Source organism: Harpia harpyja, chromosome 10 (genome assembly GCF_026419915.1).
Source record: "Harpia harpyja isolate bHarHar1 chromosome 10, bHarHar1 primary haplotype, whole genome shotgun sequence".
Lineage (NCBI taxonomy): Eukaryota > Metazoa > Chordata > Aves > Accipitriformes > Accipitridae > Harpia > Harpia harpyja.
The window spans coordinates 18,689,343-18,716,366 of NC_068949.1; the positions used below are offsets into that span (position 1 = coordinate 18,689,343).

The following is a 27,024-nucleotide window of genomic DNA, read 5'->3' on the forward strand; positions in this document are numbered from 1 at the left end:
GAGTAGCATGCACAGGTAAAATAAGTCCTTGAAGTGCAGTTAACAAAGATAATTATTTGCAGCTTTCCTTAGTAGAAGATTTGGGTAGGGTTAGTTGAGCTCTGTGGTTCTGAGAGTCTACCAAACACATTAAACACTTGATCATTGCCTGCTGCCCTGTATATAACATGACATAACTGAATATATAAACATAGCGTTTGAAATTCTGAAACCTGGAAAATTCATGTGAACATTCAGAAAAAAAACCCACCAACAAAAAACTGAAGTTAGAATTGTGAATGCAAGGGGAGTTTCACCTTCTATTAAGACTCCACTAACAAGCTTCATCTACAGAGAACATGTTTGTCTACCCAAATTTTCTTGTGTGAAAAGGATTGACTGAAAGTTTTGTGAGTGTTATTTGCTTGGTATGTTACAATAGCGCTTAGATGGCCCAGATGAAGTTCAAGGTTCCATTATGCTACACAATCACCATACGTAGCCCAAAGTGATTATACAATGCCACAGAACCACAGAAATGGCAGGGAACAGCAGAAGGACCTCTCCCTACTACAAATGAAGAGCTGAGGTACAGTCTGATTACATGACTTGATCAAGATCAGACAGAAAAATCTGTTAGGGCTACATACTCGATCCAGGTGTTGGAAGTCTACCACTAGTCCTGTCACCACGTTACCATTCTTCTCAAATACTTTTCTGTTGCACTGCTTGCTTGTGTCAATACCTCCAAGTCTTTTTTTATGAAGACAGAGACCTATGAAAACAGCGTACTATTATGTAATTAATACAGGGTTTTTCTCAGACTGTATGGTACTGAGCTTTTGCATGTTTTCTATCTCTTTACTAGCTGTGGAGTGATGACTAGGATTCACAAAGAAGGAAACCCACACTATCAGCTTCTGAGATCATTCATTGTTTAGTAATTGACACATCAGATAACTAACATTTGGCAATTCTGCAAGTATAATGCTTCAAACTGACTTAGCACAGAAATGAGTATTATATGTCTTTGGCCCAAGGATGGTTCTAATGATCAGCTCAACTAGGCATTTTGTAGCAGAAGAAAAGCCTTTGTTCCAAAAAGCATGGCTAGGATTCTGAAAAAAATCTGCAAAAACAGATTTTTATTTAAATGTTAGAATGTTTGCCAAGCCAGCTTCTTGGATTTCTAGACTTTGATCAGCATGTCCATGACAACCATGCCTACTGCTTTAATCATCATCAGAAAGCATGTGTGTGTTATTGGTAACAAATACTGCCAAACCTTACTCTTGGTTTACCATTGTGGAAACAAGATCAAAATTGCAGTTAACATACAGTATGTTGAAAACACTGATTTTTCAAAGCAACCAAGAGATACGTACTCATATATGAAAATGACAAACATAAAATTGGTCTTCTGCCATTTCAAAATTTACTTATAAAAGTTCATTGACAGCTTAATCAATATACTTTTAAATATTTCCCAAAGAGTAAGACTTGGGGAATGAAAATGTTTGTAACAGCAGAAATAGGGTATTTGTTCAAGCAAAATAAAAAGACTAATGTTATTTTGGATTGCACACTACACAAACTTGCATGTTGTGTTTAATGCTCTGCTGCTGGAGAATTGTGTTTCATTCTGAACACCACCCTGCAGGGCCAATAAAGTAGAGGACTATATTTATGCTCAACAGAGGTATACATGTGAAGATGAAATAAAGAAAGGAGAAATGTGTGTAGGAGCAAACTTCTGTGTACACTTGACTGTGAAATTATCGTCCACTTAAGGTGACAATATATTACTAGCAAGAGCACAGTATATGGTGACCCCTGGAGCAGCAAGCAGACACACACAGAGCCTAAGCAGTCTTACGTGCTGCTAATTTTAAGTTTCTTTGGGATGCCAGGCATCAGGTCCAGCAACTCATTGTCCCCTTTTCCCCAGCCCAACGCACTGATGGCAAGCAGGAAGACTACAATATGCATACTGCCCTAGAGAAGAGGTGCTGAGAAATCCTACCAGCTTTATCAGATGCCTGACTAATACTATCATTATTTGGAACCTCAGTACAAAGCTATTTAAGAGCAGAAGTAGCACGAATGTGACAGAAGGTTTCAGATCAGCAATAACAACTAATGAGCTTTAACTGCCATGAAGAACGAGCCTGTTTCTATCAATGCGGTGGTGTAAATTCCTGATGCTTCAAGTGACGATAAAAGCCATACAGTAGACTGCCCAGTCAGAGGCTGAAGTAGCCCTAAGCCTTGTGACAGACAAGACCCCTAAGAAAATCCCAGTCAAATAAAACACGTACTTGCCTCCTCTTAAGCTACACAAACAAGTTTTATTTTTCAGCCATGTCTTGCTCAGATATAGTTTTATTTGTCATAAATTCTTGGTCTGAAACATGTAATACAGCTAGAAATTCCATAATATCTATTGTTCAGTAAATCAGATAGAAGTTTTTATTTAAATAGTAATGCTGTAACGAAGAGTCTGCTTTCTGACAGTTATCCCCCTTTTCCTTTAACTGACCCATATCAAGTAAGAGTTCTCATCATATCACTAATACACAAATTATACTAGAGACAAGAAGGCTGAAACAAAGCATTAATTTGGTTTCTGTATCCCCTAGATAGTCTTCCTATATTGCATGTACTAATTAAAGCTGTAGCGACAGTTCATTTAAATACCTCAGAATTCCCCAGTGTGACACATCAGCAATGTCATATACCAGCAACATGGACTACAGACAGCAAAGAAAAATAGACCAGCTATGTTAGAATTCATTTCCTAAACATACAACCTTGCTATCTGTCGATGTATTCTGTTGATACTCAGATTTAAATGAGTACAAAAGTCAGAAAGGACAAAGAAAAAAAAGGTTGACCGATCTAAGGATTCCCTTTTATGTGCCATTTTGGCATAAGCATGCAAGTGTGTCCTCATTCTCTACACAGCCTACACAGAGCTGAGAAAGATCAGAGGACTTCCATGAATTTCCCAATACTCTACAACTTGCTGCAGAGTCAGGACTAGAATGCCAGGACATCCAATATGCCAAAGCAGTCCTAATACTTTCTTTTTCCTTTACTAATTGAACATTTTGGGAATGCTTTATCACCATCATTTCATCTTTCTCAAAACTATGCATGTACAGTCGCACAAAATGAGTGCTACGTTTTTTTAAAGCCATCTCCTAGTTGTGCTGACTTACAATTGAGAGTGTTGGAGGGCTCACATTTCAAAATACAATTCCAGCCCTCCCACTCCCACAAACTGCTTAGGAGCCAATCAGTGCATCAAGCTGTCATTTGCTATTATTGGTTTTCTGCTTTATTTGATGAAGCATCCTTATAAGCAGACCCTTACAGAGTTCTTCTAGGAAGGGCATCCACCTACCGGTGTCATGCTGACCTGTGCTGTATGCCTTTCAACTATGTAACACAAACTTGGGGGAAGATGAGGGGAAGAAGAGTGTTAAATAAATTCTTCCTCTGCATTTCACTTTTGAGGGAACTCTCTACTCCTTGTTGCTTATAATTAATCTAGTTTTAAGGAGGGCATGAGAGTGCGGGGGGTGTGTGTGGGGGGGGTGTTTTGGTTTTGCTGACTCTGCAAACTGATACTTTGAGAGAATTGTCTAGGGAAAGCAAAGAGTCCTTTATTATGTCTGTCACTGCCAAGTGATTTGGCAGATTCCTCCATGAGATGCACAATCCAATAGGTTGAGAGAGAGCTTGGCTGGCTGGTTACCAGCAGAAAAGCTCAACTTAAACACTTCTAGAATCTTATAATGGCCAATTTGTGGTTTTGGCTGAAGAAAGGAAGAGGATGAAAAATAGAGGCAGCTGGGTGTCAGTGAAAGATGGAATATCGATGTCATTTTCATTGCTGTGCCACACAAAAAAAATACTGGCTTTATATGTACGTTGGATCTAGCCAAGGCAAACATGCACTGGCTATGCACTAGGTAAACCTGCAGTGATGATCTCCTTTGCCTTAGCGTTCGTCTGGAAGACCAAGGTGATGTATCGCTGTCTCATGAATCAGAGGGCAAGGCCCTTTCATTTGGCTAACTGCTAGTGAACAGAGGGCCCAGTGAGGGCTTTCGCAGAATCTGTGCTGCTTCCCAAATTCAAGGCCAGAGGGAGTCCCCTTCAGCCTCAGCACTAACACCGCCAGTCCAAGACTGGCTTCAGTTTGTGCCTGAGGGCCACGAGGAGGGAAGGGGCTCTGGGACGCCACAGCTCCCACCCCAGGGGTACCTCAGGGAAGGAAGGCTCTTCCTTCTGCAAATCCCCTGCTGATTCCCAAAGTCAAAGCAGCACAAAGAATCTGTTGTGTAGGCCTAGATCTGGGCGTTGAGACATATTTCAAGTAATGGCTAGTTTCCAGTCCTTCTAGAAAAATCTGATTAGTTTTGATGATCCCCAAAGGCCTACCTGTCCTAGCTGCATTAAATCATCTTTGAAATGTCTGAATGAAGATGCATATAGCTGTTGGAAAGCCATACAGTCGCATAGCAGGAGAAATGCTGGGAGCTTTGGTTTTACAGAGTAAGCCTGTCAAATCAGAATTTAAAGCATAAAATTGTCAACTCCCCAGACAAAAAGAATGCTGAAAACATAAAAACCTTGTTCACATTACAGTTTGTAATGTAGTTTGAATATTATTTCAATGGTAAGACAGAGTTCCACCAAGCTTTAACAACCAAGGGTAGAAACCTGGCCAAAGACTACCTGGGCCTAAAGGCAATGTTACCAACACACGTTAACATGGCAACAAAAAAATATTTTGCCATTATGAATAAGGGCCAAGTTTGCCAGGTTAACTTGGAACATAAATAAATCCCTATCTGCAGAAAGAGTAAGAAAAGGTAATGCTCAGTGAGGGAATTGTAGGACCTGAACACCAACCAAGGTTTATTATTAAACACCATTCAAATCAAGCCAGGGTGCGGAGGGAATAAGAGGTTAATGGTTAAACAAGGTAAATCCCACATTTTGTAAAGTAGAAGTCTTAAGGTTAATACCAAAAGACAAAAATGTATCTTCTTGCTCTTTTTTGGCACTTAGTTAAGAAAAACCTTTGGTGAAAACAGTTCTTGCCCTCCAGCTGGATGAGGGCTGAGACACCTCTGTCACAGAGTGACCGGGTGCTCGAGCACCCTGCTGGGCAGGGCTGGCTGCTTCTGCGCCAAGGAGCAGGCTGTTTCTTGGAAATGTTTATGCAATTCAACTGTGCTGCTGCTGAAGCCACAGACACACACACACAAAAAAACCCAAAAGCCACACACACACATAAAAAACCCCCACACCAAAACCACCCAGACTCAGACCTCTCAGGCCATTAGTGTATCTCACTCAGGTTTTGCCTTCCACCAAATACTGTCAAATTTCTGTTTTGTTTGGACCTGAAGGGTGGAGGGAGTTGGAGAGTTGCCTTCGCTGCTGTCAGTGCTTCCTAATGATGTTTCTCACTAGAGAAAATGAGCTTGTTTGTTTGAGAATCCAAATTCCCTGTGGGGCATGGTTTGGGAAGCTGAAGATATGTGAAGGAAAGTAATATCTGTTAGGGCAAAGTATAAACATCCATAAAGCAGAATAGCAAAACACCTACAGAGAGTGTTGTAGCTTTGCCAGTAAACTAATTAAAGTCACTGACTGAGGAGGGAGCTGTGACAGCCGAAAAGTTAAAATAAAAATAAATCAGAAGTTTAGTCTAGCAATTATAACAGGAAATTACCGCCAGAGTCAGGGCTCCTACGTTCTTTTCCTGGTTCTGCTTCCGATTTACTGAGCAAGTTGTAGAAGCCAACTTTTAAAAGTAGCTTCTAATTTGGAAAGCCTCCATTTCTGATGCCCAGCTGTACACACAGAGGACTTCACCGACTAGCATCTTCAGTGCCCTCCTGTGCCTTTGTGAGGGCAAAGCATTTCAGGGCATTGGCATGTCTGAAGTCAGATCACCTGGAGAAACCTACAGTTATCAGCCCCCTCAAAGTGGCCATCTCAGAAAGTTTCCTCTGTCTGTGAATTGTGGCTAGCGCAACATATTGCTGTGGGAGTCTGATGTTTAAATGCTCTTCATGGCTGGCTTAACATACTGCAGTGGGAGTGTTATGTTTAAATACTGTTTGTAAACATTTACAAGACTTCTCAGACACACTCTGTCTCCAAAGTCAGTGCTATTACTTTTGGAAATAATGCACTCTGTGACCTGCATGTTTTCTGAAAGGACTGCTTTTTTGTAGGGGCAATGAAGCTGCATTTCCAGGTCTGACTGCAGGAGGAGTTTAAGTAGAATGCAACTGAAACTGAGAATCAGAAAGAACTCATCTTCTGTTCAATAGCATAGCCCCAATTGAAACTACAAATAAAGCAATCTGTGATGCCTCATGAAGAGGGGGAACGTCTCTCAATCATGGGAGCTCTCTGTACACAGGGTTCCTATTCAATTCCATGAGAATTTCTAAATGAAGAGAGAATTTGGCTCCTTCTTACACTGACTTCAGTTGTGCTACAAATTCCTCAGAGGCAGAGCCAAATTAAGTGTCCAGAATAAGGATGTCTCCCTAAGTTGACTTTTTCCTGCCCTACATTCAATTTCAATCTCCCATCCTTATCAAGGGACACCATGGATCAGAGGATTACACTCTGGGTGCCTGCCAGCACTCATTTAGTTATGGAAGTCCAAATGTTTCTCATTATACCAATGAATTTTTTTTTCTTCTGTGCAATACTTCTGTAAATATATGTGTCCTAGTGTCAGCTTCATCTTTGCTATGAGCAAGAGAATATTTATAGTGGCTTGTCAGATTGAGTGTCATGAAGCAAATTATTATAGACGTTTGCCTATTTGTAACGGAGGTTGCTACTGCATCTGATCTTTTAAAGAAGAATATTGTTATGCTGAGGAATAAGCATGAAAAATAGAGAATGTTGTTTACTGACACGGGGGGGGGGGGGGGCGGGGAAGAGAGGCCAGAGTAGGTTTGGGGTCCTGTTGCTCCTCTTCCGCCTGCCAGCTTGCAGTGGGGAGTGCACTCAATGTTCCTTTCCCTCTTGCTCCCATGTGCGACCCTGGAGGTAACACAGCATACACCATCTCCATCAGCCATGGGAGCTTGAATCTCAGAGCTCCTGCCAAGCTCAGGTCTTCTGCCAACCACCTGCTTTTTCAACCCGTGTTTTCACATAGAAAACAATTTGGACCTACACACTGAGAAATTGTACAAGCTCCCGAAACAAAAACAAACCCTTTCCCAGCATGATGGGTCATTTAACTTTTGTAAACTTCATCTGGGAACCTTTAAAAAAAAAAAAAAAAAAAAAAAACAAAATCTGCAGAGGCATGACATATAAATAAATGACAAAGAATCCTTTGATAGGTGATCGTACCATTCTGCCACTATAGAGGCAAAGTATCTCCCTCTAGGCAACAATAAACAAAATACAGTGAATACATGGGCAGTATTTCAACACCTGCTAGAGACTCTGGGAAAATGGCTTCATCTTTACAGCTACCTTCAGGACAGCTGTATGCAATAGTCTCATCTTCACCTTACCATATTAGCATATTACATAGCTTACTATATTTTTGTTGAGTACAACACACAGTTTTAGTGAGTGTATTTAGAAAAAATAAAAACAATATTTGCATAAGGTCATTGTCTACTCTACTAGCTTCCCAAGCTAAAAAGGCTTTCTTTAGGGGACATTTAACATTTAGATGTCACAATAGTCTATTTGAAAATCTCTTCCTATTTCCTTCGAAATGTAGAAATCGGTGAAACCCATTACCAAGAGCAAGAAACCAAATGAAATTCATGAAATGAATGATTTCCACTAGTCAAAACCACGTCTTTCCTTCATACTCAATCCCAGTTTGTGCGCACTCATAAAATAATGCGTATCCACATACTAATGAATTGCCAGTATTTCATTGTTTAGAGGTTGTGCAAAGCTGAATTATAAAAAGTTTTCTTAATGATAGGTTCTAGTGGGGAATAGACAACGATCTAGTTGAGAAATATAGTTCTTTACTAGTGAGCTACTTCTCCAGATGCTATATATAATAGCAATATATACTCAATAGAGATGATCTTATCATAATGAAATGGATATTAAAACTGTTCATTGCAAAAAGCTCACAGGCCTGTTTCTAAATACAACGTTCAGTGTCAGAAGTGTTACAAGTTTTCTTGAACTTTTGAATACTTCTTACAAAAGTAACTCTCAGAACTGTTAAACTGTGGCTTCAACACATGCACTCTTCACTAAGGGGATATGACCTTCATGTCTGCCTCCACTATCTTTTGCCCAAAGTTTCCTAATTAAAAAACCATTACTTTTTTCTACTACTCCCACACACCCCTTTTTGGTCATTCATTGCTCCTTCCCTTTGTTTCGTAGGCTCGTCCAAAAGGAGAAGGCCTGACTCCATACCAGGGCAAGAAACGCTGCTTCGGTGAATATAAGTGCCCTAAGTGCAAGAGAAAATGGATGAGTGGAAACTCCTGGGCTAACATGGGACAAGAATGTATCAAGTGCCACATTAATGTTTATCCTCACAAACAGGTAGGAGAAGTGAAGACCTGCTGGCATACAGACTTGGAACTAGGAATGCTCTTAACTTTGTAAAGCATGGGTAGTGCCTAAACAGGACTCGATGTGGACTACAACATGCCACAAAAAGTTGTTTCTCAGATGAGCCCCTGTTCTCAGTCCTGGAAGTCTGGACTGATGTCATCAGAGTTGCAAAATTTGAATGTCCCATCTTTCAGTAAAAATACCTCCAAAACAAAGTCTTTACCTGCCTTTATTATAGAAACAGACTGTGTGGCTTTATAATCTGAGATGTAGTAAAACAAGTTCAGCAGTAGCAATGGGCCTCCTAGTTCTTCTGATTCTTTTCCTATTTACACCAATTTAACATTTCATTCCACTGGTGTCAGTGGAGTTATTTCCCATGTGTACTACTTTTTTCGCCTGTTGAAATAAGATTGGATCTGGTCAAGGGACTATGTCTGTTCATAAAGATTAGTGATAAAAGAGAACAATACTAAGATGACTCCTGCCTACAGAATTCTTTGGTTAATAACAGTAAAGCAAGACAGCCTTGTTAAAGAGAGGTTTCTCGGTTTTCATAATACCAAGTCAAGCCCAAGCAAAGAACTTCAAGAGAAAGCCTTTTATTAAGCTGAAAGGGTCAAATCTAAGAAGTAGCTCTGCTAGGAAAGCTGTATCTGCCATCCTGTCAGCCACAGGGCACATGGTACACACAACCTTCTTTCCTGCTCCCTGCAGGTTGCAGTTGCATCTATCCCTTGAGGTAATTTCCTGCATTTCCAGCTCATGATGGGAAAACTGACTGTCAGTTCCTGCTTGTATCCCACAAGAATATGTCACAAGCAGTCAACCAGCTCAGCGGTCTTTAGTGGGAGACAGACAGACCAACTGCATGAGCTTATACCCCTTGTTTCCCTGACAAACCAGGCTACAGACTGGCTGTCAAAGCTGAATTTTCATGCAGAAAGTCACTTTTGACAACCCCATGAAAAATAAATTTGTCCATCATGGAAAAATTTGAGGGGGATTTCACAATATCACAGAAAATTATTGTGGGTGGAAAAGGTAAGAATTATTTTAAAAGAGTTTGGAAGGCGTGATTTGCCTCAGGTGCAATTCATCCTAGATGAATCTCAGTAATAAATAGAGCTTTGCATGGGTCAAGTTACCTGCTGCCCACTCAAAGAGACTGCTCAAACCATAGACAGATCATTTGGATGTACTTGCAATGGGAGCAAAGGAAATTCCATCAGGAGCCTTAGGTGTCTCATTAGTTACTTAAGTGCTTGCAAAATTCCTATAAAAAGCTCTTTCCATGGGCTCATAAGGAACACTTCATACTATCTCATGATATTTTGGAGGGGACAGTGTCAGGAAAAAAAAATCCTGAAGAAGGATACTGTGACTTTATTATGATGAATAGACAAAGGAATACTGAAGTTCATCTCAACGAGCAGGAAGAGGAGATACAAATAAGTTTATTAAGCTTTATCCCACAAAGGAATATCAAATCAACTCTATTTCCTCCTCTTGTACACACGTGCATCTTCATCTAATACTAAGGGCAAGATTTGGCTCAGTGTCTACAGCAACGTTGCATTCCAATATGAAGCCAAAATATTGATTTAGGATTGCTAGTACCTTGAAGCAATATGAAGTGCAGTTAAAATGTAGTATTTGAAGCCTGCCACACCTGTGGCAGAAGCCTTGGTTTAAACTTGACATACTTCACTATGAGACATCATCCTTTCTTTCTATCATGGGAATTTTTATACTTTATGATGAACTTGTACAATTCCCTGGCTGAGCCCGTGCATATCTTTGTTTCTGTTGGCCAGTTGAAATGATGTAATCCATTCCCCTTTCTCTGGGCTAAGCCACTCTGATTCCAAACCTGAAAACAAGAGGTCATCTTTAGAAACTGCAGTCTAATTTCCCTGACAAAACTGTGACTGCAGACTATATTGCAAGTGAGAAAAAGCAAGGATCTCTTTTTTTGTGGAAGCATATATATGAAAGGAAAGCTAAGCAATTTTCTTTCACTAACTTACCTGAGACAATCTCAAAGTTTCCAAGGTCTCTAGTTCCTTGCCTCTGGTTACACAGCTTGTATAGACAACTGCACCAAAATCCAGGCTGAGCAATGAAGTCATTTATGCCACGCATGGAAGTACAGTCTTGAAGGTGAGAGAAATTACAAGACCATTGACTTATAACACAAGTTTATAAATATTTACCTTGTTGTTCTAAATTCTTTCCATCATTTATGTTACTGTTCAAAGGATCACAAGAAATCACTCAAGAGGTATCCCATCCACACTATACAAGAGGCATTGTAGACTTGGGAATATGTACATTTTGTAGTAAAGAAGGTTTACAGGTAGTTCCTTGGGCAGAGCTGCCCCTTGTGGCAGGGCTAGAGGAGTCTGATCTGCATAGTAGTACTAAATTCAAAGACACGCTGTGGAAGGGTTGCAGTCTACAGTGCTTCCGTAAGCTTTGCTTGCCTTGGAACCATATACATGGTGTTTTCCAGGGAATAATCACAGCATGTGCAGTGCAGGTTTCCACAGCTGACCCCCATCACTATGTTTCCATGCCATTCCCTAAGGACACCATAACTCAGGATGCGGAAGAGCTTTGCTCTTCTTATCTATCCATGTGTTCATGTCGCACCACAGTAGGTATTGCAGCTATTTGAGATCATCAAGACAAGAGTGCATTTCAACTAGGCTTCCAGATATAAATAACTTGCAGCCAGTCACTAGTGCTCTTTCCCAAAATTTGAACTTACAACCTCGAGTCGAAAGACTTTACATGCTGTTGTTACTGCCTCACCTCCGTCTGCTTCTATTTCTGTGTTACTATAATTATTCTTTTTAGTCTTTTTCATTCTTCCAGAGGTGCCCTGTGCTGCTTCTGACAATAGCCAGACAGTAAAGAAAACAGCCTCAGTTGATGCACAGAACCAGCAGCAAAGGAGAGCTAACAGGCTGCATGAGGTCAGCACTGCTTCTTGACAGAGCCTAGCGTTTGCTAACACATACATGTTTTTATCCAAGCATCCAGCTCCACACCAGACTCTCTCTAAACATTTATCAACTTTTATCTGTGTGGTGTTATTCTGCACCATTTTGGAAAATATGCTCTACTCAGCCACAAGTAGTCTTAAACTAATGACTATCTTTTGTAAAAGCACAGTGAAAGATATTTAATTAAAAGTCCAATATTTCTAATTTGAGAGTTAAAGCACAAAAAAAATCTTGTGCACATCAGATTGTTTTAGTAGGTTTTTTTTAATTAGCAGTGCTACACCACCTTAACATTTTCTGTATATATTTCCTATTTACTCTTTAGATTTTGATTACTTTGTTGGCACCTACCATAGGAGAGTCCTCATTCATGTTTGAGTTCCTATGCACTTCTAGAAGTTTTTAGCAATCACTCCCCCCCCCTCCCCCAGTGCTTTAGTGGATGTCCTCAGCTAATTATGTGCTCCTACTGCCTTTATTATATGGGATCAGAGTATTTTCACTCTCATCTGAATCTTCCATTAGACAGTTTTTCCAACTTAAACAACTCATCTAAGAAAAGATGCTGCCTCTCTCTAGAAGCCATGTTTCTCTTGTGCCATTTTAGCTCCTTTCAAGAAAAAGAAATCAATGTTACTGTTTTGTGTGCCTGTTCTTTCACTGCAAAGTCACCACACTATGTGATGTGATCATATTACAAGTAATCCATAATTGGATTTTTTTTTTTTTCAATTTAAAAACACCCAGATGAACTGGCCAGACAGGAGAAGTTTGACCTCCATTCAAGCTCAGACAGTATTAACCTCTAGTGAAATAAATGATTGCTACTTCCAAACAATCTTGTCAATATTTCTTCTCCACAATGTGTTAGAATTCATCATCTCCTTTTCTTACTCCTTGCCACCTAACAGATAAAAAGGTATCTTGAACTTTATAAAAAAATTAATGGTCATTTTATCAGCAGATGAAAATCACTGTTGGTTCCTCATGGTATCCTTATGTCAAGTTACAAGACCCTCCAAAACTACAAAAATTACTTAACTGCAAACAACTCAGACTATGTCTAAATAGAGTCAGGTGCCATATTTCCCTGGTGAGGGCATTTTATAAAAAGTCTCCATTCACAATAGTATATACAGCATGAAAACTCATAGCAGGTCAAATCAACCCCCGCTGTTCCACATCTGATCCTAGGCAGTAGAGGACACTTACAGGAAGGTGTGGTTATAGACAAGACACAGCAACCACCTCTGAGCTTACTTTGCAATCCTCTGGCATGGCCAAGTATCTCTGCATTCCTCCAGTTTCTCACCAAATAGATCAACCTCTGTAGAGTCTATTCAATAGCTGAAATACAACCACATGGGCCACCAAGCCTGGCTACATCACCCTGAATATTGGAGATCAGGATGCTTTTGTCCAGTTTAGGAGAAAAAAAAAGAAATCCTTATTTCAAGATTTCTTTATATTCATTGCAGTGAATTAGGAGTTTACTCAATTGCCAGGCTTGCCCTTTTCTCCAGTCCTCGTCTCCATCTCTGTATTTCATCTTCCCTAGTTGCTTTCCTCAATCTATGGACTTTTCAGTCCTGTAGGGCTTGTTCACATTGTCTCACAAGGGATGGTTTGTGCCTGAGTACTCCCATGTAACTGGCTCAGGCAATAATATTAGAGTACTGAAGATGATAATCCGTACTCTGGATAGCTCAGGGGTAGCCATTCAAGCACATATGCTGGGTCTGTGAATAGCTTGTGCAGCTATGCTCAAATCTTGATTTCCTATGCATACCTTTTGTTAGTGGGTCCCTGGAGAGGAGAGCAGCCACACTTCCCTGCCACCTGCTCTTTGTTCCTGGAGGCTTGTTTCACTCCAGGAAACGATCCTGTGCCAATTCCCCACAAGGAATGTCTCAATTCAGCCCTGTGCTCTTACTCCACATACACTATCTGTGAGAATGAGCTTTTAATCTCTCTGGGGCAGGAAAAGTCTTCTCAGCAATTTTACAGCTGTGTATATACTTCAGAGTGCTCTATAAATACAGCTCTAAATCTGTGTTTAAGAGAGATGGTGGAGCATGTATTACAAGAAGTAAAAGAGCCTGATAACAAGGCTGCTGCCATTCATTCCCCAACTCATCCACAGAGCAGGGAATCTGGCGGCTCTTGCACCTGAGCTGCAAAACTGCTCCTCATCCCAAGGAAGCTCTGCATGCATTTTTGTTTTCATGACTGGATTGTGCCACTCTTTTTGCCATTTTGCTGTTCCTTCTTTTGCGTTTCCACCATGTCTCTCAAGTGGTAAACCTCCCCATGAGAGTGCTTACAGGAATTCACAGGACATGGGGCAAAAATTGGAGGCCTGTTGAGCTCAAGGCTTATTGAGGCATAGAAGACCAAAGAACTACCCTGACAAAGCTGCTCTATGGCTATTCCAAAAGTAGTTTCCTGGGTAGTTATTTTAGCTACTCTAAACATAAAGAGACATCTCAGATGGGACTTAAACCTACCTCTTATTCTTCCAAGGAATTTGGATTTTGTAGTTCTTTATGCTCCTTCTTACGCTGCTCCAGCAATGGAGCCAGTCCTTATAGCCATTCACTGGCATTCTTGGCACTATAACAGCCCGGATGCCAAGCTTTGAATTCTCGTTTTCTTCCCCTGCCCGCTATAGCAGCAACATCTGCGCCTGTGGTTGCTTCCTGGCTGGCCTCTTATCAAGGCTTCTTCTCTGACTTTGTGGCTAACTCCAGTGCTGTTTGTGATGACAGCTGTTGCACTGGTGCAGAACCAGCCATCTGGTGACCGACTTGTCCTCTTGGACACTATTTTCTTCCAGCTCTCAGGAATTTACTGTTGGACTGGAAATAATTTGGTATGTAAATACATTCTTCATGATATCCAAGCTATTATTTCCATGGGCAATGCAGTGGTTCCATAATTCCCATACCTGGGTGCATCCACAGCCACCTTTCTTCTCTCAGTATGGGGAGGGATGGATCTGATCACTCAAGCCCAATAAACTTTTCAACAGTTTCAGATCTACAGGTATGATCTTTTGACTCTTTAGATTTAATAAACCCTCCCCAGCATGCCTATACTTGTGTGCTCCAGCAGTGGGAATACAGATCACCCCAGACTGCTGCTTCTCTGAACTCTAAAAAGAGATTTTCACCATTTAACTCACATGGTTATCATTCATTCCTAGCTGGCCTGTCCCACAGGCATGCTGCTGACAGAGGCTGCTTGCTCTCTCTGAACATCATGCCTCTAATCTGCAGCCTTCTTATCACTGTCTCTCAGATCTACAGCGACAATTGAGGGCCTCATTAATGTCCCTGTTGCCCCCAGGCAGAGAAAAAAGCAGAGGGTCTGTTGCTCAAGAATGCACATTGCATTTCATCCTTTTTCCCCAGTGCATAATTTTTTATTGGACTAAAAATTTACAAATTCATGATAGTATGTGTGTCTTGAGGGAAGCATAGCTAGCTATGGCTCCTTAAGACTGTTAACCTAACAATTATCCTGCCAGCTATAGTTATAGAATCTGTTCCTATTCACATATCTAATCTGCCATTTAATCATCTCATTTGCTCCATTAAGACTTGAAGTAATAAGTCCAGAAAATTATAAGTGTTTTACATTTGAATTTTGATGCAATCCTTTATCCATCAGTGGTGCGATCAAGTTGTTCCATTCTACAGCAAAAAAAAAAAATTCAGTCTTCTAAATACAAACATAAGCAGCCACATTATTCCATTCTGCTGCTTAGTGGAAGCAATTTTCCTCAAGGATGTCTTAGTGATGCTTTGTCTGATATCTAACACTTCATAAGGGTGAGCTTTTTGTTTTGAGGGTGTGGGGTTTTTAACTGACTTGTGGGGAATGCAGAGTTCATGCAGTACATGTAGACTGGGACAGCAATAGTTCACAATCAAAAGTTAATTTTCAGGACAGGAATTTCTATATAAATTTAAATTTATTTCAGCTTCATTCCCCTGAGGCAACAGCTTTAGCCACTGCTAAATGCTTTCCTGGTGGAGCTGCAAAAGATTATTTCCACCCGGCAACTACCAGGAGAAAATTAAAGAAAGACGCACAAAAATTAAGAATGTAAGAGTGCCCACCCCTGTAGTTTTTACTGAAAATATGGACTGCCAAATCCTGGATGCTTGCATTTAAAAAAAGACAATGAAAATTGAAGTATTATATTTAAACTCTCCATTTAATAGAAAAAAGCATACCTTTCCCAGAGAAACATAGCAGGATTTTCTGTTGGTTTACAAGCTCCATTTCACCTCTTTCTAAGGAAAGGAATTATTTTTTCAGCCAAATAGCCTGTCCCCTTCTCCACACTCTCTCCAAATGCATGGCTGAGTTTTCATGCTACCAGCCTCTCAGCAGCAGCACAGGACTCTTGCAGCCTCCTCAGCTATTTGGATCTTCTGCATAATTCAGGCAATCCCTGAAACTAATACACAGTATGCAGCAGCCCGACCCTGCCGCACCCCTCTTGAGCCAGCATCTTCTCCTTCCCCTCTGCTTCCACCATGCCAAAGCTGGTGAGAATTGTCCAAGGTAAGCCTGTGCCAAGGAAATCCAACCTTGACGGACACACAGCTCTTTGGCTGTCTAACATCCCACCCTTTTAACATGGTGTAAGAAAGGTCGCAAGGATGTAAGGTTATTACTTTAAAGTCCTCCGCAATTAGTAACAGTCAAATAGCAGCAGGACAAGAACGGTTGCTTCTCAGGGTGTTTGAAGGGGGTTTTTTGCCTTACAAGAAACCCATGAAGAGAAAACAGCAAATGGAGATAAGCTGGGACTTCATTTTATGCAAAAGTTGGACTGAAGTGGTTTTGGGACACAAACCACGCAAGCACACTACCAGTTTTGAAGCCTCAGCCCTCCACTGCCTCACCAGGAACATAGTCCAGGCTCTGCTCTGTGCCGCTCCTTCCAGCTGGCCCTTGGCAACCTGCTTTCCTGCGTTCGTAACCCCTCTCTCCCCAGCCTCTGTGTCGTAACATGCTGGTAACAATAACATTTCTGAAATCAAAATGCTTTGCAGGCCAAAAAGCTGAGCTCCATCAACACAGGGGGAAAGCAAACCACGGAGAGCTATTGTTTCTGAAAACTGTCCAAAAACTCTTGGCGCTTCAAGGCATTCCCAATGTCCTTTGCACTATTTCCAGGAAAAATTATTCCCAAAGCCTTGCGTATTAAAAAAAATCTGGCTTATATCAATAAACATGATAACTGCTGTATTTTTTCTCTTAATCAGAGCACAGCTAGCATGTAGAAGCAATCAGAGCTGAGTCGAATAGCCTGTTTTAAGTGTAGCATTTCAAAACTCTCAAATTTGCTGTTGAGGAGCATAAATTAACTCTTGGGACTCCTGAACCTGAGCATCATGTTTGACTACATTTATGTAACGCAAATTCTTGAAGAAAATTTGTGGACAGGTGTTGGTGGAATAAGTGATAGAAAAGACAGAAGGGCAGTTTTTCTGACCAAATAAACTTATTCAACTTGTCTGTGTTGTGGCAGAAGCACTGCCTGCACCCGTGGTTTGGTTGCAAGCCTAGAAACAGGATTGCTGGTTCTGATCTCAAATCCTAACATACTGACTTCCAACAAGTCATTCAAAGCTCAGTGGGGTTGCAGGGGGAGGTTAAAGGATGTAGAGGAGATGAGGTGTCCATCTACTTTCCTTATCCTCTATCTGATACAGGGAATCCAATTTGCAATTAAATTGTAAATGAAGTTAGACTCAAAGACATATAATATGTGGGCCAGGACAGACAAAACTTCAGGCAATATCTGGGTAAGAACATTGAATCAGTAACAAACCATTGGCAATCACTGCTGAATTACTCCCATATATTGTTTTTACTAGCCGTGCAATATAATAAGTGTTGCACTTATAATCCAATACGACCAAGCAAGAATTTGCAGACATCCCTTGTTCAGGATAATAGAATATATTTTGTCTCATTTTAGCTATTCAGAGAGCTGAGAAACCCTTCTATTCTCTGGATTATGAGCTGTTCTTGCAGTGTTACATAGCCAAAAAAACCAGCTTTGAATGTCTCTGTTCTTCCTATCCTCAGGGTCTCAAGTGGATGGCTTTGGAATGAAGAACTTATAAATGAAAACTTAGATGATCAGGTGTACTTTAAGATTTTACAGATAAAGGAAAGTCTTTAGGATTTAGCAAAGGCATGAAAAGATAAATGGCCTTAACTTTGTAATTTATATTTATATTTATCCACCCCCTGCTCCAAGAATCACATCTTGAAGAGATAAGCAAGAATCTAGTATCCCTGTGAGAAGAGTGAGAAGCTTATGGCTTGTTTTCAGGTTTCACACCACATGCTGTCTCTACCACAGTCCCATAGAACAACCAACTGCTGTCTTCATGAGAAGGCACTGTGCGATGAAATAGTCTTTCAGGTAGATTTCACAAAAACAGAAATTATGGGTTAGGAAACCTTGTTTGTTTTTTCAAACAAATGGTGCACTTTATGATGTTCTACCTCACATCTCTGGCACCTCTCTACCTAGTAGACTTTCCAAACACTTAACCTTACTGCAATATTTAACATGGGTATTTTATTTGCAGAATGATTGTGAAACCCTTTACATGTCATGGAAAATTAAAGAACAAAGATCTACTAAAAGCAAAGCGGTTTCATTCCCTTGTTTAGCCAAATATACTTCCAATCCTATGATTTCACAAATATTATTAAAAATACATAGTCAATTTATTACTCAGGTTCAGGTCAAAGGGTTGCGTTGTGAGGTAGGGTGATTTGGTTTGGTTGGTTTGGTGGGTTTTTTTAATTAATAGCTTTGCAGCTGCTCTACTTCAAAAATTTCAGCCTCAGAAATATGGGACTGAGTATTGGGAAAACCTCATTTAGCTATGTAATATCTCTGCGTGGTTAAGACAGTTTTCTTGTTGTAGCAGCTAATCCTAACATTGGTAACCCCTGCTGGCGTTGCCGGGTAATGGGACTCCCATCCTTGAGGTGTTAATGCCTTTGGGACATCTCAGTTACTGGAGCCAAGAGAACAAACTCTTCTGTGTTACTGCTTTTATAAATATAGTCCCCAATTAAGTCTTTTAGTAATTTGTCTACAACAAAGTTAGCACCACCATTATGAAGAAGAATGACATTAAGTATTGAGGCCACTCTGAACCAATGCAGAGCTCAAAAAAAAGTTTCATCCCTTCAGGACAGAAATACAGTACCTTTATAATTACTAGGAGAAAGATCAGTTAAGCATAAAAGTAGGCTTCACATGCATAATAAAGAGTAACAGTGACAAAACCTTGGATCTAATCTGATTTCCTTCCCTTCACTGCAGAGACCCCTGGAAAAGCCAGACGGCCTGGATGTTTCAGATCAGAGCAAAGAACATCCCCAGCATCTGTGTGAGAAGTGCAAAGTTTTGGGCTACTACTGCCGCCGTGTGCAATAAACCTTCAAAGTGGCCTCTTCCCGTCCCCATCATCCTTAAAGATCCTCTGGCAGCACGCTATCAACAGCAACACAACAAATCAAGATAAAAGCTAAAATAATTGCCAATATTGCCTATCTAATAATATGCCTTACCATTAATAGAATGTAACATTTCTCCTGTGCATGTGCACACATGCAGCAGGTATTTACAGGACTATGATTTGTATACATACATATATATGTAAATTTATATATATATGTACACACACATATATAAAGCGTTACTGATAGTGTTCACAACAGAACCACAGTTGCAGGTTCTACCGATTGTTTACACAGACCCTATATCATGGCCAGGTGAAATGAAGTACTATTCAATAGGCAAGGTTTAATATTCACAAGGAATATATGTTATAAGTATGGCTTTTGCAGTGGTTAAGTTACTGCGGGGCCACTAATTGCAAGCACTTGCCCACAACACGAACGTTATTCCTATTATATGACAAGACAAAGGAAGATGAAACAAGCCACAGCATAAAAGAAGGAAAATTATTGTTTTCCCAGTTTTAGAAAGTCTGAGAGCTTTGTGCTGCTGATTTCTTGGACTTTTCCTATATGTTACCATCGCTTGGGCAGGGCTTAGACAAAATCATTTTTGCAAGATGTGGCAAAAAAAGTGAAAAATTGTTTGAGGGTGTGGGTTGGGTAGAAAGGGAATGCCATAATGGGACCCAGAGCATCAGGAAGGATTCCAAGAGTTTTTTGGAGGAGACAAAATTGGCTTGCTTGTGTGGCTAACAGATCCTTCTCTTGTCATATAATCCCGCTGAAATGGTCCCTGTATGTGTATGGGTTGTTCATTAGGCGACAAGCACACTAAATTTACTGTGAATAAGGGGGGATAAGAATACTTAAAACTGTCCCCAAAACCCTTAATTGAAAGATTAGCCAAACTTACTATTTATAATAGTTTTAAAGCCACTTTCTGGAAATATTTTTATGTCCTGTTTTCTACTGTACAAATTTGTTATAATATAAAACTTGTTAGCCATAAGGGTGTTTTGAGGCATGGGGAACACTCTATATAACCTTCCCTCTTTATGTCTTCCTGAAGTACCTGCATACCTGAGGAGAAATGTAGAAGTTAATATTTCATTACCCCATTTCAGGTATAACTTTGTGCAGGGGCATCCTGCTGCAAAGAAGTATCTCATCAGGGATTGGGAAATGTCATGAACTGAAAGTACCTCAAGACAGTATCCTGTTTGTATGTCTACGTAAGAGTACATTGGCAAAAGGACACAACAAGCAATTCACTTGCAGCATTCACTAAAAGTTACAGGGATAATGTTTGTTTGGGGTTTTTTTAATCAACAGTTTCGATTTTTATGAAGCTTCCTTTAGAGAGATTGATTTGTATGAATGATACTTAGTGGAAATACTTTAAATCCTAAATAACTTGATGTGAATTAAATTTGTTTTGAGGATTCCATAATGTTAAGACAGAGGGGGTTTTATGCCAAGTGATAGCAGGATGTTACCAGTATGTACAGTCAAGCTCTTGTAAAGCAAATGGAAAACTTACAGTAAGCATTTGTATAGGAAATGTGAAGCTCTGCAAATTTGCTCTAGGGTGAAACTTTTGCCATTTCCCTGCTTTACTATAAGCACAGCAAAATTGTTTCTGCTTATTCTGGTGGTAGTGTCATGTATGTATCTTGCAAACTTCATTATTTATGGGTAGCCCAAGTGACCCAGCCTACTGGTCAGAGCAGCGGATAAACATTGGGACTCCTGTCTTCTGACCACAGCCCTTCCATTAGCTCCCTGATCTGCGGCAAGTTACAAGATCCTTTTGGACCTCAGTTTCCTCCACTGCAAAATGGGGATAATAATACTTCAGTATTCCTACCTCACAGGAGAGTTGTGAGGCTTACTTAATATCTGTAAGTGTTTTGACATCACTGGATGAAAAGTGCTATGTAATGCTAAAATAGTATTAACTAAATTAACCACTTCGAAACTAGTTTTGCCCAGTTGGCAATTCCATCGACTAAAAGAGCTGAAAATAATGTTACTGAAAGTTAACACTAATAACAGTTCAGTTGCCTCAGCGAAGATATGCAGTTTTAGCATTTTCAAACGGAAACACACTTTGCACAGACTCCGAAATTAGCTTAGAGACAAATTCTCTAAACAAAGATACTAAACTGCCCATACAAATAAGAATAAGAAAATACACAGGCAGATCTAGGGGTGGATTTTCAAAGCTTGTCCTCTAGTATTAATCTCCGTAGTTTGTTTCAAGCACAAGTAATTTTAAAAGAGCTGCATACTAAACCAGATCTATTTTTCCTCTTGAGCACTTAATAGTACCTGAACTAAAAAAAAAAAAAAAAAAAAAGGAAAAAGGTCACCTTGATGCTTCACATCCAGCTAAAGGACATGTAGAAAAAAACCCTTAGATGAAGAGAAGGGGAAATGTTGTTTTATTTTTTCCCTGAAACTAAGATGTTGCTATCAACCATTTTTTTTCTGCATTGAAATAATATTCCATCTTATGATAACCACTAGATCAGTAAAATAGCACATCCTTTGATATAGCTACATCAATATACAGCACACCACCAGGTTCTGAACAAAGGCCAGCTAAAAGAGAACATTATATGCAATTGTTGCTATTTTCATGGCAGTGCCCTGTTAAAAATTGTTTATCCAGATTCAGTGCTGCATGGCAATGCCTTTAGTTTATGGGTTTTTAGGTTGTACTGAAAATACACGTGATCAGCTTTAACAGTTGATGTCTATAGGTGTAGAATAATAATTCTTAAGAGCATACTTATGAGAATTCAATATTTATATCATTGATATTTTCCCAAGCAGCAGACATATAAGGTATTCAAGTAATATTTAGCATATTTGAAAAAGAGGAGGAGAACATATTCTCTCCTGCACTCATGTTGGGGAAAAGCAGATGGAGAACAAAATGTGTGGAAAAGCAAGAAGCAACACTGCTGTAATTTGTACTGCCTAACTCAAGAGACTGCAAATCCATCCCAGTGCAGGATGTGGATGTGATCAGGCCCTGGGCACCCCAGGGCTGGAAGTAGCCTGCTTGCCTTGCCATCCCTGCCAAAAGTGGGGTGAGGAAGGAGAATGACCCGCAGTCCCTGGGGAGCAGCCACAACCCTCTCTCCCCTGCAGCCGTGGGGCTGAACTCCTGCTTCTCCCAAGCTGTGTGGGGGCATCCCCTTCTTTTCTGCCCTCGCTGCGCAGGGCTGAAACCTCGTTTCCCTAACGAGGTGGTGCCTGGGGAAGATGACAGTGCCAAGCTCACACAAGGGGAGTGTTCCTCTGTCCCTCCCTGTATGAGGTTTGCTCATAGGATTGTAGCAGTCAACCCTGGGCGTTTACTCCATGCTCATCTGTATATATTTTGTGGGTTGCTGGAAAAATACATCCACATAAGTAATGTAAAACAGCTTGTGACCATTGGCTTTTAGTTAATGGCACAGGAGGGAAATTTCTGAATTTTTATTTCAAAAAAAAAGAAAAAAAAAAAAGATTGATTACAAAATGTAGATTTCTTCTCTTTTTTCCCCACCAAAGGTAATTCACCTATAGACCTAACTAACTCTTTCCAAATTGGAAAAACCTTAAAAACTCAGATTTTTGACTGGAAAGAGGATGAGTTGATTTACCTCTTAGGTTTTTCTTATTTCTTTCTGATGTTCTCTTTAACCAGCTCTGCGTTTAGAACATCAGCTAGTAATCCTTGAATGCATTTTTAGACAGTCTTCCCAGAAGCAAAGCAAGCATCAGTAAGAAGAGTTTTAAATCAATACAGGCCTCCCTAAATCGAGTATTCTTTAGGGGTGTACCTGAGACAAATTTGGCTCTGTGCATTTATTTGGCAAACTGGATATTTAACTTCAGATGCTTGCTGTTGCCTGTCTACTAATCCAGCCAGTGCACACGTTTTTTTTTCTTTACTCCCCCTTTTGGGATTTTTAAACTTTATTTCTTTTAAAAAAAACCCCAAAACTAAACACATTTTGTTTCCTCAGTTGGTCGGAACATTTCACATGGAATTTGTCCTTAGCATTGGAACTGCTCTGGAGAAAAGTATCAGTGATTTGAAATGTGTGGTGTACGTTTTTAGCTGCTTTAACTTGATGCGGCTCCAATGAGGTTGTTACAAATACTTCATTTAATGGCGATGAAGCAAAATCCCTGTAGTTTAAAGAATGGCCCCATTTTAGCCAGTTTCTACTGCTGCTACCATAGACGTAAAATGATGCCACACAAGCAAACTTTGAGGCCTTATTGTCTCAAAGTTGCTTTTTAATTTCAGATAAATACACAAGAGTATATATTATTTCTGAAAACAGGTGTATTTTGAAGTTCCCCATTATATGGGACTTAGTTTGTAAACTAAAAATGTGAAGTTACCTATGTCTGAGAGAAGCCTTATATCAAGAAGTATTCTCTACATTTTACCTTTCTGTATAACATGATATTTAGATTATACATGGGTTGCGTACCTGTGATGCTCTAGCAGCTATTCCAAAAATAAAACTACTTAAAAGTTAAGAGCTTTTGGAAATGTCAGACTTCATAGATTAGTTCTCTTTGTCCTGCAGTCATGCAGAGGTTTGGTTGTTTTTTTTTTCCTGGTATGGATCCTAAGAGTTACCCACTGAACAGTATGCAATAAATCATCAACATGTGTTTTTCAAGTTAAGTGAATTGACATACATTTTCCACTTGCCTTTGCCAACATATTTTTAAATGTGATGAACTATCCCCATACAAAAATCATTCTTTAAGATATCACTCCATTCCTGATTGGGCTTCAACCTGTATCTCTTTCCTATCTGCAAAACCACTGCTGTCCATTCAGTTTGCTGACGTGCTCAGAGGGCTGTTCGAGATCTTAGATATAGGGATGATGGTTTGTGTTTCTAGGATGAATTTCAAAGGGACAATCGTGTGCAGTTACTAGCTATAGATGATTGATATAAATGTTTACCCCTGTATGAAGTATTTTACAGTTTTACTTGCAGATGTGTATTTATCTTGAGTTATACTTGACATAGAGTTTCTTTCAATTTTTTTTTAATACTATGTGTGTATTTTGGAAACCTTTTTAGATGTTAAAATTTTTGAATGGTTACAAATATTTCTTGTAATACTGAATTGTTATCTGGAAACTCTTTGCAGTAACTTTTTTGTATATATTTGAGGGCCTTTTTAAAAAAGTATTGTTTGTTTTTGGGGGAAAGTTTTTACAATTTGGAAGCTTTCAGAAGGGCCTTCCTCTCAACTAGGATACTAACGGAGGTAAGAGTTTTCTTAAGTATTTTGCAGAACTAAGGATGTATCCTCAAGAAAATATTTATGGAAGTAATTTACTTTTTTTTTTTTTTTTACAATGCTTTTGTCTGTATAAAGTATGCAACAGAACTACATTAAGAAGGAAATATTGTCTACATAAAATATTATATGAAAGTTGGTACATAATTCTGACAAAAAACCTTGCAATTCTTTAAGCCATATTGTTTTTTGTTATCCTTGGATGAAAATATCAGTATTAAGTAACCAATATATTATTCAAGTGCTTAGACTTATATGAAAATGCTTATACAGTTTATTTATGTGTATTTGGGGAAGGATTGCTAGAAAAAGCTATCACTAGACATATAGCAAGTGAGGAGCAAATAACAGTATACTGTCACTTTATGGCCTTGTGAGAGACACAGAAGATGCTGAAAGCACCCTAGAGACTCAGCTTTCAGAAACTCTGAAGCACAAGCGTTGGGTTTCAAATGGTGGTTCTTTCCTTTCCCATAACCAGAGGGGAAGAGAGTTGGTTGGGACACTGTTTGACAACTTGACTTTCACAACTCTTTGCAGACTGTGAGCTCAGCTATGCAGTATCGGCTACAGCAATAATATCAATCAAAGGATGTAAGAGAAAAGGATTGAAGTAGATTATTGTAGAGGTTTATGTTTATTTTAATTAGAACTCATAGCAATATAGAATATGCATGTGCACGTATTGAAGCATTTTTACACTTTACATTTCATGTAGTGTGATTATATTATGAAGGATTGGGTTTTTAGTTTGATATTTTACCATGCTAAAATGGGAGGTCTGCCCAACCCTGTACTGGATTCTTGTTTCCTTTAAAAGGTTATTTAGTACAGCACTCACTGCCTTGTGTACTAGTGCTAAAACTAACACTGTATCTTATGAATTTCTTCAGCTTTAAAAAAATTAACCTAATTATTATTACATTTGTTTAGCTGTACCCACTGACCTTGTCAGATTCAGCTGGCTATTTGTATAATTTCTTTTTCTGTAACTGTTAATAAAATTGTACAGCTAAAACAAACAAAACCTATGGACAAAGGCCTCAGAGGTACCAGTTCTGCTTCAGCAATCAAGATGACAGCTTGCTCATCTGGTGACTGCGTTGCTAAAGAGACTGTAAAACCTCTGTTGTGGATTGTCCATAAAATGGCATTCCGACATGTGCCTTATTTGCTGGATAGTATACAGCTTTCCTCTAGTATTCTAGCATTTTAATGCTGTATTAAAGTACTGCAAAAAACAGCAAGAGAGTGGTATGGTTTTCTTGAACGTTCCTTCTTTTGAAGTTTTACTACCAGCTGCATTGGGTTCCCAGTTAGGGACTGGCCAGCCACAGCCTGGTGTCTGCAGTGCAAACCTGCCCCAGCATAACCATGACCCAGACCATGTGAAGAAGAGTTTCTGCACTGCAGCCAAGTTCCTAAACTGCAACAAGCCTGGTCACATCCTGTGCAAGAGCGCTTCACCCAAAGTCTCCTCTGCTGGTGGAACAACTTGGGCTGATGGTATCAGCTCTTAGTTTTTAACAGCCTGGTATTGTCTAGCATTCTTCTGAAGGAAAAACCTCCTATAATCAGACAAAGTACACTTCTATCCTTAATAGTTGGATAGGAAAGCTTAGGTGCCAGAAAGTTGCTATAATGAAAAATTACATTCATCATTTTTAGAAGCCATTAAGCTATATCACTTAGAATTTAGGGGATTGGATCTAATTCATTCTTTGTGAACAGTAGAAGCTGGCAAGAACTAGACCTACTAAATGCTTGTTGCTTATTAGCAATGCTCTTCTCACATCCCCAATCAAAATTCAATGGCAAGCAATTTTTCTATTGAGAATGCCAATACTGTTGTGATTAGAAGTTGAAATAAAGATGTCATGAAAGTAACTTTGGACTTTAGGTATCCTGCCTCTAACATGAGAGATCCCCTTCATTTAAAACAAACAGAAAATTTTTGATAGACACACCAGCACACAGTTGTTCTATGCCTGATCGCCCCTACAAACATGGTGCATATTTGACACATGGAGTTCTTTACCACTGTGACACCATTTATATCGCATAGCAAGCCTGACTTCTGGGAAGATTTGAGCGCTCTTCTCATTCAGTCTGTGTGAGGGAGAGCAAGAACACGTGCATGTGTGTGTGCATGGGTACGTGCTGGGGGAGGGAGGGTGGCCAAGGAATCGTGCAGTTCTGAAGCCTTTAAAAAAGTGGCTATTTCATCAAATGGTGAAAGACATCCTCCCAGCGGAGCCCCATGGAAAGGAAAAGCACATATTCAGACCTAGCTGGCAAATTATTGTTTGAGAAACAAAACATACTGCTCTTCAATATAAAGCTTGCCAATAGCACTGTTCCCATAGCAAACACGAGCCACAAAGCCAGACTCAGAACTGAAATACGTCTTTCCACCAGAACAACCAGGGGGCTCCCCAAACGCCAACACCTCAGATTTAGCACTCCACTGAGACCAGAAAAAACACTGAGTAGACCAACTGCAAAGTCTTAGCTCCCCATTACATTTTCTATGATTCCTCAAAGAAATAACTTTTACATATTTAAAACAAAAGTAAATTAACACAAACAATAT

The 27,024-nt window shown here is 39.7% G+C and overlaps 1 protein-coding gene across 1 annotated transcript in view; it reads left to right on the plus strand.

Moving 5' to 3' along the window:
- Window positions 1–25,674, plus strand: part of ZCCHC24 (zinc finger CCHC-type containing 24) — a 124,088-nt gene extending 98,414 nt beyond the window's left edge. The window contains exons 3-4 of the mRNA XM_052798682.1: window positions 8,401–8,565; window positions 18,961–25,674. Of these exons, the coding sequence (XP_052654642.1) occupies window positions 8,401–8,565; window positions 18,961–19,074 (279 nt within the window). The 3' untranslated portion in view covers window positions 19,075–25,674. The remainder of the gene's footprint in view (window positions 1–8,400; window positions 8,566–18,960) is intronic.
- The last annotated feature ends 1,350 nt before the right edge of the window (window positions 25,675–27,024 follow it).